General features: G+C 45.5%; 1 protein-coding gene across 7 annotated transcripts in view; it reads left to right on the forward strand.

Moving 5' to 3' along the window:
* Positions 1-12,822, forward strand: part of LOC119171928 (protein Aster-B) — a 117,743-nt gene that overhangs the window by 86,199 nt on the left and 18,722 nt on the right. For 4 of the 7 annotated variants that reach the window (XM_037422818.2, XM_075892649.1, XM_037422819.2 and 1 more), the window contains 8 exons: positions 1,775-1,945; positions 5,852-5,917; positions 7,228-7,417; positions 8,520-8,690; positions 9,468-9,552; positions 10,027-10,130; positions 11,590-11,766; positions 12,580-12,750. In XM_037422818.2, the coding sequence (XP_037278715.2) occupies positions 1,775-1,945; positions 5,852-5,917; positions 7,228-7,417; positions 8,520-8,690; positions 9,468-9,552; positions 10,027-10,130; positions 11,590-11,766; positions 12,580-12,750 (1,135 nt within the window). The remainder of the gene's footprint in view (positions 1-1,774; positions 1,946-5,851; positions 5,918-7,227; positions 7,418-8,519; positions 8,691-9,467; positions 9,553-10,026; positions 10,131-11,589; positions 11,767-12,579; positions 12,751-12,822) is intronic. The other 3 variants (XM_037422821.2, XM_037422823.2, XM_037422822.2) reach the window with 2 other exon arrangements.

Below are 12,822 nucleotides of genomic sequence, written 5' to 3' on the forward strand. Positions count from 1 at the left end.
GCGGGAAACTCGTGTCTCAGCTGCATGACAATGCAGCTATGCCGATACCGCGGTGGTGATAAGAAATGAATCGATATTGCAAAACTTTGGAAACTTGGAACTACAGCACGTGCTTACAATGCACGTGAGTGATACCGTGCTTATTAGCTTGCTGGAAAAGATAGGTACGGTCTTTTCCTTCTTTTTGTTGCACTGTTCTTTGTCGGTGTTTTTGTCTTTGCGTCGTGCGCTTTGAAAAGTCCCGTTGCCTTGACTGTGCTTAACTGGTTCTTATCTGTGGTGTTTGTCAAAGCATTTGCGATCTTGTCTGCGTGTCGTCTGTTGTTTAATGTACAGATTTTGTGTCTGCTGATTCTATAGCGTGGCACAACTAGCGCGTCATTCCTGATAATTTTTATCTATAGGAAATATAATAAAAGACAAGGTTTTGTTGCGCAAGCATACGTAGGAAAGACGTGGCAAGGTCAGAGGTATCAAAGCTTGGTGGCATTCAAGTGATGTACTACAGGCGCTGAACTGACGATATATAGATGCGATGTAAAAAAACTCCAGAACACTTTACCAGACCGATGAATAAAGTAAGGAGGAGGAGGAAGGGAAGAAATGAAAGGCAAGCTGGTCAACCAGACGCGCGTCCGGTTTGCTACCATGCACTGGGGGAAGGTGTAAGGGAATTAAAAGAGAGGAAAGGTAGAAGAGCGCCGTGTCGGTACATGTGCGCCTGGCGAAAGTAACAGCGACAGAGGCGGGGAGCGGAAATGGCAAGGTACAGAAACGTAGTACAGGGCAACTAACGGGAAACAGATAGCGGGAAGCGGGATGTTCTACCAAGGTTCAGAAACGTTGGGCAGCGTAACTAGCGAATGCAGAGAGCGGGATGGTTAAGGCAAACTACAGAAAAGTTGGACCAGGCAAGTAGCGGAAAGTTGGCTGGTTATGTCAAGGTAAAGAATTGTTAAACAGGACAACTAGTGGAAAGCAGGGAACGAGGAGCGGGCTGGGTATTGCAAAGTACGTCAACGTTGGACAGAACTAGCAGAAAGCAGGGAGCGGGCGTGTTTGGAGAAGGTACAGAAGCGTTGGACAGTGCAACTAGTGGAAAGCAAGGAACGGAGAGTCGGGAGCGGGCTGGTTATGGCATGGTACAGAAACGTTGATTCTAAATGCAAAACGTGGGGCACAGCATGGAACAATGACTAGAGAAGAGAACGATGACACTGGCATCTGGGTCGTCATCCTCTTTTCTATAGTTCCTGTTCCGTGTTGCGCTTCACTTTTTGCATTTAGAATGAATTGTTTCCCACTAGCCCGAATGTCATGCTTTGCTACAGAAACGTTGAACTGGACAACTATAGCGGAAAGCAGGCAGCCGGCAGGTTACGGCAAGGTACAGAAATGTTGGACAGGGTAACAAGCGAAAGCAGAGGGCGGGTTCAACAGGGCAATATATAGAAACGTTAGACAGAACAACTAGTGCAAAACAGGACGCGGAGAGCTGGCTTGTTATGGCAAAGTACAGAAATGTCTGAGAGGGTGACTAGCGTGAAATGCGGGGAGCGGGCCTGTTGGGGCAAGATGCAAAAACGTTCGACAGGGCAACTGGCGGAGAACTGGAAGCGGGTTGATTATGGCAAGGTACAGAAACGTGACAGAGCAACTAGTGGAGAGCAGGTTTTTTTTGTTTGTTTGTTTTTTAAGAGCGAAGGACAGTGAAGTTAGACAGGGCAACTAGCCACACGCGCTGACATAAGGTTCGCGTGCTGCATCGTCGTAGCCCCGCACCGGTGGCCGAGGCGTCGGACCGGCTTCGCCCGAGGCCGGCAGCCTCGCCACCCGCCACGACACCAGCGGCCAACGCAATGGCAGCCACGGTGGTGACGTCGGCCGAGCCGGACGCCGCGTCCAACGCTGAACCGACCGGCCAGCGGACTCGCCGCCGCAAGAAGTGAGTTGGGTCTCGCTAGACGATGTCGCGAAGCTAACTGCTTGCCAAGATCAGATCCTAGACAGCAATATACAAGAGCGTAGTGATCTCGCTGTTGCGCATGCAGAAAAACCACAACTACACCCAATGCGCTTGCTTCTTGTAAATTTTTTAATTTGTCGTACTTGACAGTGCAATACCGCTTCTGCATATTGACTGGACGCATCATTGCCACCCTGCACGACAAGTCACATTGCTCAATGAGCTATTTCAGCTTCGTTGGTCCACGTTTTACGATATCGTCAAGTTACGTTCACTTAGTATAAATCTTTCAATGTGAAAACGCGTCTCCAGGATGTGCCACCACATGTGTCTTCCTTTCCTGAACACTCGTGTTGCTCCGCATGCGACTTCGTGTGTAGAAAAATAGAAATATGTGTGGTTTTGCCATCAGAATGCTGCACTGCGTTGCACTGCTTGTTGTACGTGTTAAGTTTGTGTCTCTTCTTTCTTCAGCATTATTAGTGCTGTGTACCTGTTGTGTGCATTGTTTCTTTCTCCTCTCTATTGAATCGCATTGTTCGTCATAATTCATGTTTGCACGTGTAGAACGCATTTTTTTTTCACAATTTCATTTTTTGTGCATTTTTACAGGGCGCATGCTGCAGTTCTTCTGCAAAGCCGGCTTTTATATTCGGCGTGGAAATTCTTTATTATTCTTCTTATTATTATTATTATTGCAAATTTTCATTCGGCGTTTCTGAAACGCGTATAGTTCAGCCACTAGGCTTTTGAGCTTGGGGGGGAAAGCCAGCTTCTCGGTGCCGTGGCGGACAGTGCGCATTCATGGGAGCAGTTCGTTCTGTAGGGAAAAAAAAGAAAAAAAACTAACATACCAGGGACACAACATACCAGGGACACAAAATTGGTAACATACCAGGGACACAAAATTGAAATAAAAAACATTCAGTCAATCAGAAGTATCCCACTTTGGAAACGTTCGCTGTCCCACTGGACCAGGTGCTATGATTTCGTCACCAAACGTCAGGGCGGCAAGGGCGAAATCATGGTGGCTGACGAATCGCGAGAAACCAAACATACGTTTCGGAACGTGGATTCTGTTTGCTAGCGTGTCCTCATGACCTCATCTGCAGAAACGCTAGTGCTTCCGTCCCATACGTGTCGGGCACTTCCGCAAAGTGCGTCAATACTAAGTAAAAACAAAAGGGGGGGAGGGGGGTACGCAATGGGCATCTGCACAAGCAGGCGTTTAGCGAGTGGCGTCATCGTCGACCCGAGCCAACCGAAGGATTGTGGGGGACCGACCTCCTCCCGCGCTTCGCCGTGCGTGGCTTAGTCGTGTCCGGGGAAAGCGGATCCTGGGGGTTGAGCCGACGCTGGCTGTACTGTCCATTAAGGCCCCCCGGCAGCGGCAACGCACCCCTTTGGCCCCGGCTTCACGTAGACGACACCGTAGGGCTGACACACCCAGGAGAAATTGGCAGTTACCTTTTCCTATCTCTCTTTCTCCCTAAATCTTCGTATTTATCACCTACTTTTTATCTGTCCTGTCATTGTCTCTTTTCCATTTACTTCCGAATTTCCTAGCGGCTAGGGTTAACCCTGTGTAATTGCTCAAACTTGATGGTTATATATGGTTATAGCGGCGATGCATGATTGGCGTTTTCATGTGTTCTACCTTGCAGGGTCCCCTTGTTGAGCTCGGTAGTGGGTGGCCACCATCGCCACCAAATAATATGTTTCCAATATGACGCATTTTTTTCCCCAAACTGCCCTGATCACCACCCGAAAAGGTGGCACACCGAAGAAACCTTCACATTGCAGAAACGAAAACAGTCCTTCCCCAAGTATCATATTGCGCACAACCAAAAATAAAACAAAACGGTCCAATCATTGTCACCTTTTCTTGTCTCAAAAATGCTCACAGAGGCCATTGGCCCAGGCTGCGATGTAACTAAGTTGGGAAGCGGCGACCTCCCTTTGGAGGTACGCGACAACTACTAAGTGGTTCTGAGAGAGAAAGGAAGAAAAAAGTGAGCCCCGTAACTGTCTGCTTCAGGGAGCGACACCTCAACAGTAGCTCACAAGGGATGGGGGTGAGGAGGGATTAAAAGGATAGGAATAAAGGTGTAGAGAGAGAGAGAGAAACAGTATGCCAGAGAGCGAGCCCGACGACATATCGAGGGAATAGGAGAGATAGGAAAGATGTAAACACCGTCACAGGAGTCCGAGGACGGGGCACCACTTGTGAGAGCTCTTGTCGGCGTCAGTAGATGGCGTAGAGCGAGTCCAGTCGGTCAGAGCTACGCTGATGTCGGAGATCGCGAGGGCACAACCGGTCGGCACGGAATCCAGCAAGCGCACGGGACAAGCTCCAATATGATAATCTGTTTGAACTCGTAGCATTTGAGGACGTCACATTTTCAGTAGGCTCACACAGGCCAATGAATACAGTGCACAGTGTAGTCTCTGATGATGACCTCCTTCAACTGCCTGAAAGTGAATTATTAAAAGGCTGGAAAGACCAGAATGTAGTCAAGGTCTAGAGAATAATTATACGAGACAATAGGGAAGTACTCGCCAAACACATAACTGTCACCTTCGGTACCAGTGACTTACTACAATCAATCAAAACCAGCTACTGTAAGCTTTATGTCAGGCCTTATATGGCAAATCCTTGTCAATGTTTCAAATGCCAGCGCTTTGGACATGGGTCGCAAAGCTGCAGAAGGCGTCCTACTTGCGCAAAATGTAGATTCAGTGAGCACTTGTCAGAAAATTGCACTTCAACAGTCTGTTGTGCAAACTGGGAAGGAGACCACCCTGCGTACTCAAGATCGAGCCCAACCTGGAAAAGGCCAAAATAAATCCTTGAGCTCAAAGTGAAATTCAATCTGTCCTTCCAAGGGAGACATAAACGCTTTGCACTTCATCAGTCCAGTCCCTCGTTTGCCGATGTGACGCACCGGGGTGTTACGCTATATCTTTCCGCACCCACGAAAGTCGCACAGAGGGTAACCACATCCGCGCCACCAGCTTCGTCCGGCAATATTCGGCACAGTTCACACCGCGTATTGCTCATTGCAGGTCACGCCACAAGTTCAGCCATATAAACAGTTTCATTTTTAACAAGGTGTATCCGTGACAATATATACATTGTTTCGAATGAATATTCCTGGCTGACTGCTTTGAGTATATGAAAGGATGCAACTGTTAAAAACATAACATTTATTCTGTGCTTTCAGCGCGGATTCAGCCTTTATGAAAGAGCCAGTTCCCAGACGAAAGCTAAAAGCTAATGTTATGGTTTTCCCTGCGACTTCAATGTGCACGTGCGTGCGTGGGTGTGTGTGCATGTTTGTGTGTGTGTGTGTGAGAGAGAGATTTTAATAGTTCAAGTTAACACGTTCAGTTCAGGGTGCCGTCAAACGAGGGTCGCATTTGGATCATGAGGCATGTATATCCGCTATTACGACACTGCTTTAGCACTCTGCTATTAAACTACTCTGCTGTAATATCATTGTTTTGAAAAATTCCCACAGCTACGTGTTCATAGCAGACTTGTGTGCAAGTGCAACACCTCAATGAAATTTGAACTTGTGGTTTAGGAGCTTTTTAAGATTGCAAGTGAGCTTACTCACAAGCCCGTAATTTGGGAATTTTGTATGAAAGGAAGTATTCTCTCCAGCTGTGGTGCACTTGTGTGGTTGTTATGCATTTATTCAACTATGGTACAGCTTCTATCATGTGTGCAGTTTTAATTAGGCTATGGCTTCATTTTTTTGTGAATTTCTGGCTGGGGAACCTCAGTGAATTTACATGTTCCTGGTAGTTATTTTTTTAACTGTTAGTTGCACTTTCAAATAGCGATTCACTGTCTTGAACGTACGAGTACGCATTGTGCAGGAGGAAACCTGAGGGCTCCCCAACTCTCCAGGTGTCGCTGCATAACAATCGGCATGAAGCTGCCAGGTGGGTTTGCAACCGAGGCATGCCCGTGGGGGTGTAACTGCATTGTCTCCATTAATTAGGTGAAGTCTTGAGAATTGCTATATTTTGGCTTATATTACCTTCAATGTAAAAAAAGGAATCTTGCTTTGAAATGTTATGCTCAGATCTAATTCAGTGCCTTGTATGGGTTATTTATTGCTGTAAATTTTTTATTTCTCAGCACTGTTTAATATATTAAGGCTTCTATCTCAAACTAAAGAATTGCTCTAGTTTATCTGTACCCTTACTGCAGCATAGTCAATTGCTCCCATTAGCATTAGAGACAAGGCTCCGCAGAAAGCCATTTTCCAAGACAAAGTAGGTGAACAAATTGTGTCCTTTTTGCTACACATCACTGGGTAGCGTTATATAATGTTGAGTCATCAACATACATAGTTTAATGCCCTTCCGTTGATAGCATCAGAGAGTTACTGTAGGTTATCAGTCAGGTGTGTTGACAGCGCTGTGTTTTTATTGTTCAATATTATATAGCAAAACTACATCACATAAGAGTCAGCAGCTAGGTGTTGCATCTGTAGCTGAGCCATTCTCTGCAGATGTGTTAAGAGTTGCGTAAATATTCCTAATTGTTAGCACCTCATTATTTATTGAGGGCAGTCAATTTGTGATGATAACAATATGGCATAGTACACTGCATGAATAATAAGAGCTTACATAGTTCTGTGCTAAGCAGCTGTCATTTGGGACAGTTTTCTGTAGTAACACTTTCTGCACATGAAAGTTTGTGTGAACATGCTACCCAAAGGTGCAGTTGAGGATCATCCTTGATGGGCCTATTTTTATTGTGCTTCGACATTCTATCAAGCGCCTTGGATTCATATGGATATAGGAAAAACAGGAGCAAGGAGAGTGAAGCGGCTTGCGGTATCCTATACCATACTCAAAGGAAAATGATCTCAGCAAACTACAATGCATATTCAGACCATCTTGAAATAACCAGCTGAATAGCTTCCAGTTAAAGTCGCCTAAGGAATATTCCATTTATTGCTGCAATGTGAATGGGTGGCCCTAGTACAATCCCAGTATGTCAAAACCAACTGGAATGCATGGTTACAAATGCAAAATGCTGACTTGATTCCGGAAGCACTGCTACTACATTTCTGAACAACAGAAGCACCCAGGACATGTAAACTTCAACTGAAAAGCATCACTGTTCCTATGAATTCGTGTCAGCTGCCGCTTCACACTTTGCACTCACGGACTGCAGGACTTATGTAATGTGCCATGACAATAACGTTGGTCAATGGCTTTACCATCGCTCTGCACCGCAGGTGTCCATCGCCATCAAGCCCAAGTCAGAGCCCGCAGTTGGGCGCTCGGACCCCGTGTTTTGATGTGGAGCGCACGGCAACATCTGTTGCTACTGTGCCATCACCCGATGCTTCTTCAGAGATTGCGACTGCTGTGGGCGACAGCCAAGGATCTTTGGACCGGGCGTCGGACTCATCCCGGTCTTCGCAGGTAATTCGCTTACTTTCACCTCAAATGAGCAAGTGAATTGCATAATAATCCGCAAGTCTGAGGTTTGTTGGTTAAAGTGAAAGAATTTTGGCCCACGCTGCCTGCTAGCCTCCTCTTTCGACAGGATCATCCGAAAATAAGCATCGACGCAAGGTTTTATTTTTGAGAGAGAATGAATTCAAGAGGGACGGTACAATCAAAATGAATATACAGTAGACTCTGAGTAAATTAAAATCTGTTAAATGGAACAACTGCTCAAATGGAACTATTGAATTTGCAATGCTTGGTTTCGGGCATGTATTCTGCACCTCTGTTCACCTCTCAGTAAACGGAACTCCTGTTAAATGGAACATATTTTCCCAGACCATTCAGGTTCCGTTTACTGGAAGTCTACTGTATGTTGTCTTGTTATACAAGCATGTGCTGTTATTGGAGGTAAACTGGCACAGAAAGTGTGTTTCGTAGCAGCACCCTTGCCTTTGAGACGTTCGAACAAGGTCAGCACTGACATGACCATCGACAGTATGCATGATCTTTCGCCCACAATCGCAATATCTGAGTGAATTTGTATGCCAAGCGTAACATGTACACGTTAGCAGTCATGGTATTTAGTGCACCATTTCTTCTTGCAGTCTCTCTGCTTCATCTCAGTGCTCACTCATATTTTCTTACTCTCTGCATGATGTGTGCCGGGTGACCTTGGGACTCTCAGTTAGAATTTACGATCTATAGAACACATCCAACCTATTGCTGTGGTCCTAAGTCGGCATACCTGTCTCACTCGGCTCAAAGCAGTGACTGCTGTATTTTCCTCGCTGGGCACTCTGGGGATGGAAAGGCAGTATTATGGGTTAATTGCTGTGGGCCACCATTTTCTCGGTAGCTTGCAACGAATGTCAGAGTCAGACCGCATGACATAGGCACTGAAGCGAAACTTGAGGGCCACTTCAGAAAGTCTGCACATTGTTAGAGGAATGCACTCATATTCTGTCACGAACAGACTGCAATACCAGCCTGTATAATTTCGCGGCCTACCTATTTCATGATTGTTCGACTTGATGTGAGTAGCACGTACAAATGACCTGGTATGCGTGTTGTGCAGCCTCTACCACCACCCTCTCTCCTTGGCTGTCCTTATGAAATCGGGACGTCACCACGGCCTAGTCCGGAAGGGACGCGTGATCCCTTATCCCGAAGCCTTGAAAAATCTACAGACAGTAAAGGAAGCAACAAGATGCTTGAAAAGAAAAAGAAGACTTCATCCTGGTATAATGTAAGTTTATCCTTTCTACATTTACAGAGAGTTTTATTAACATTTAAGTATTGCACTGCCACTGAATGAAAAAAGAAGTGATTTGCTGCATAATTCTATTGTGTAGAAGAATGAGAGGCAGCAGATTCTAGACTGTGGAACTGATGATCATGATTTTCCCGGTCGCGATAGTTGCATGAGATGCTCCAAAAAGACGCGCCCAAGTGAGCACAGTTTTTTTTAATACTGCAGAGTTAAATTAGGTGTTCACAACTGCAAGAAAAGCTGCGCATGTCCTGTTTTCTGCTGAGAGAGAACTGAATAATCTTGTTGAGCAACTAGGCGAGCTTATTCGGAGTCCATTCTACTAAGCTTTACTGTTCTGTTCATGTAAACACTTGTGAATTACTGAATATAACCATCAAATTCTCAACAAAAGTGGTATTTCATAGTACATTTAGTGCGTAGTATTCATGTTGTCACTAATAAAGTAGGTATTTGTGTGGATGACTTTATCTGATGTAACTGGGAACAGTGTGGCTACATTCTCCTTATGGCCAATACTGTTACAATGCTAAATTAACAAAGTCTTTATAATTGTTTCCAATGCACGCAGCTAGCCGGGTTTTTGTTCATCCAGTGGCCATGACACTAAAGCTGCTCTTTTTTTTGCCTATATTTTGTCAACGATCACATGATTGATTATGGTATAGATTGTTCAGGACATAGGCAAAATTAAACATTAATCACTGTTTAGCAGTGACTTCTAATAATGTATCTCTTGGGTTTACTTTGTAGATGCTGAATCCGACGTACAAGTCGCGCAGTGAAGACTTCAAACGGCTCTTCAAGGACTTGCCCGAGACAGAGCGACTCATTGTCGGTACGACTCTGTTTAGCCATGCTAGAATACATGCTTCTCAACTAACTTTTGCAGGAATGTAATCAAGCTCAAATAAGCTCTCAGCATAGTGTTCATCAGATTTCTTTCTTTACTGCAATGACCCCTGTGCAATTTGTCACTGATAGTATTCGAGTGGGATTAATGAAACATGTTGTGTACTGCGCAACTTGCTGCTTGGGGTAAAGAAACCTTCTAGTTTAATAACCTTCCTTGATAGAAATGTCAACATAAACCACCTGTGACCTGCCATTCACGTCAAGCATGATCTCATTTTTCTGTTCTTTTGAATTGAACAGCTTTATCTTTGTTTGCAATCGATGGCGACCGTGCTGTCATTGCTTTGGGGTTGTTTAGCTTTTTTAAATTGATATGTGAAAGAAGCTGTGTATTATACCACTGACCTCTGCAAAAGAATTAATGTAGCCAATGACGAGGGCCCGTTTTTTTCTGCAGACTACTCATGCGCCCTGCAGAGGGACATTCTTGTGCATGGGCGACTGTATGTGACGCAGAACTTCATCTGCTTCTACGCCAACATATTCCGCTGGGAGACAAATGTGAGTCTTCGTTACAACACAATGCATTGACAAGCTATGTAGTTGGAGCTTGTCTATAGTAACCTTTGGCGCAACAAAACAACACAAAAGAAACGACAAGACACAGCACTGTCCTGTTGTCTGATGTAGCTTTGGAGCTTTTCTCAGTGTGCCCACCGGTCATACTTACTTTGGCGGAATGCATGCTGTTACTTGAGAAAGCCGCGATGTCATCTCGATGTTCAACATGTCGACGCACCGAACCCCCTCAGCACAATGCCGGCATAATAAGTGAGGAAATGGCCGAAAGAATTCACGAGCAAAACAAGACCAAGATGGCAACACTGGGCGGCGTGATTGTGAAATTGCAAACGCGCGAAGTTGGGGTATTTTCAGCGCTCGCTGGAACCTCGCCGGTTGCCGTAATATGTTATATAATTTATTTGATATACTTTCACGATGAATTAAACATTGATATTTACAGAACAGATAGTTTATAAGACATACTACCTGAATATGTTGTTTTCAAACAAACAAAAAAAACAACCGCCGCGGTGGTCTAGTGGCTGAGGTACTCGGCTGCTGACCCGCAGGTCGCGGGTTTATATCCCGGCTGCGGCGGCTGCATTTCCAGTGGAGGCGGAAATGTTGTAGGCCCGTGTGCTCAGATTTGGGTGCACGTTAAAGAACCCCAGGTGGTCGAAATTTCCGGAGCCCTCCACTACGGCGTCTCTCATAATCATATGGTGGTTTTGGGACGTTAAACCCCACATATCAATCAATGTTTTCAAAAAATCAACTTCTTCGCGATTTTTCGGTTTTCAAAGGGCGCGTCCCCCCTTAAACAAACTTGACTGGTCTGTCATTGGGTATGAATGTGTCCACAATGCTTTGAAATGACGCATCGAATGTGTGCCAACCTTCACCAGTGCATTAGGCAGGCAGCTGCATTATACATAGTTTGAGGGCTAATGCGATCAGCCTCTGAACTTCGCATGGCTAAACGCGAATCTGTGGAGACTGCATTTGTTGTGTAGAGGCAGATTCTGTCCGTCTCATTTGTGTCAACTCTTGTAAAAGCTTCAAGACGTTATAATGACATTGCAAAAGAAGAACCAGAAACAGGAGGCGTGAACTCCAGCTAACCAGAAACAGTCGAAATGGACAATCCTTTAAATGAACATATCGAGAATAGCTTCCCTATTTTATAATATATTGCTTTCACTATGAATGCTCTGACTTTCAGGTGACTGGTACTTTTTTATCAAACACACTATCGTGATAAGGAAGTAGTGAGCATGAGCTTTTCCAGAAAGCAAACACCAGGAAGCCTGATCAGTATTTTTGTGAGAAAAAAAAGGTGCCCCGAAATGTTCAGCTTTATTTAGGATGTGGGCAACGGAATGCACAACACGGGCTGCAAGTGCTCTTACAGTTCGGTGCTACTGCAGTTCACTGATGGAGCTCTCATGCACTACAGGTTGTGATCCGGTGCAAGGACGTCACCAGCATGACTAAGGAGAAGACTGCCCGAGTTATTCCCAATGCAGTTCAGGTATGCACAGACCACGAGAAGCACTTCTTCACCTCATTTGGGGCACGGGACAAGACGTACCTTATGCTGTTCCGGATCTGGCAGAATGCGCTGATGGAACAGGTAAGCTGAACATGCACTAATTCCTGCACTCTGGTGTCAGCACCCTTGAGGACTGTGCCCCATTGGCATTTGCCAGTTCGCGGAGGTGTGGAAGTCGTTGAGCCAGTTCAATTGCATTGCGACGTGTCGGCTCACCAGCCATCACATTCCATTGTGATGGCCTTCGCACTATGTGTTTTACACCTATAGGACTGCTGGACAAGGACTGCTGGACATTATCTCGAATTAGATCATTGAAAGGCAGAAGTTTGAAGGAAGATAGAAACTTGAAGAGGTAAAAAAATTCCTGAACACAAGATGTTGCTAAAGCCAGCATTTTGACAAGCGGACTTGTTTTCTTCAAGGCTGCAACTGTAGCCTTGAATTTGCATTCTTGCAGAACACAAGTCCCCTTGTTCGAATAATGGCTTCAGCAACACCCCATATTGAAGAATATTAGATCAATAGCTATGCCACGGCCTCCAACATTGCGCATCTACACCTTGACAGGCATCGAAACATGGACCTTGTTGAGAAAAAGCTTTAAGAGCAACTTTAATCACTACTATTAAAAACCTCTCTTCAGTCACTGGTAATAGTTTATTACTTTTGGTCCATTACTCCTATTTCACAACACACTTTTGCTTAGCATAGACGTTATGGTACAGCTAGAGCTTCTTCATTCTTTAGGAGAACTGACCTAGCGACTTCCACTACTATAGCTATATGTGTGGCCAGGGGACAGACTTTGCGGGGACTGAGATCGGAATGCAGCTCGGGCAACCTCTGCGTCCACCAGGGTAGCTCTGCTGACTGTGGCTTTGCTCCGGGCAGCCCATGTCAACACAGGAACTGTGGCAGTGGGTCCACTACAGTTACGGAGATGAGCTGGGGCTGACGAGTGATGATGACGACTACGTCGCACCGCCGTATCTGGAGGACGAAGCACGCCGAGGACGGCTTGCCGCTGCCCTCAAGGCAGGTCCTCAGCCACCTAGCCCCTTTGTGAGTAACGGTGTTGGTAGCTTTTCATCCGGACAAGTTCGCCAGGCCATGGCTTAAAATGCTCAACATGAA

Source organism: Rhipicephalus microplus, chromosome 4 (genome assembly GCF_043290135.1).
Source record: "Rhipicephalus microplus isolate Deutch F79 chromosome 4, USDA_Rmic, whole genome shotgun sequence".
Taxonomy (NCBI): domain Eukaryota; kingdom Metazoa; phylum Arthropoda; class Arachnida; order Ixodida; family Ixodidae; genus Rhipicephalus; species Rhipicephalus microplus.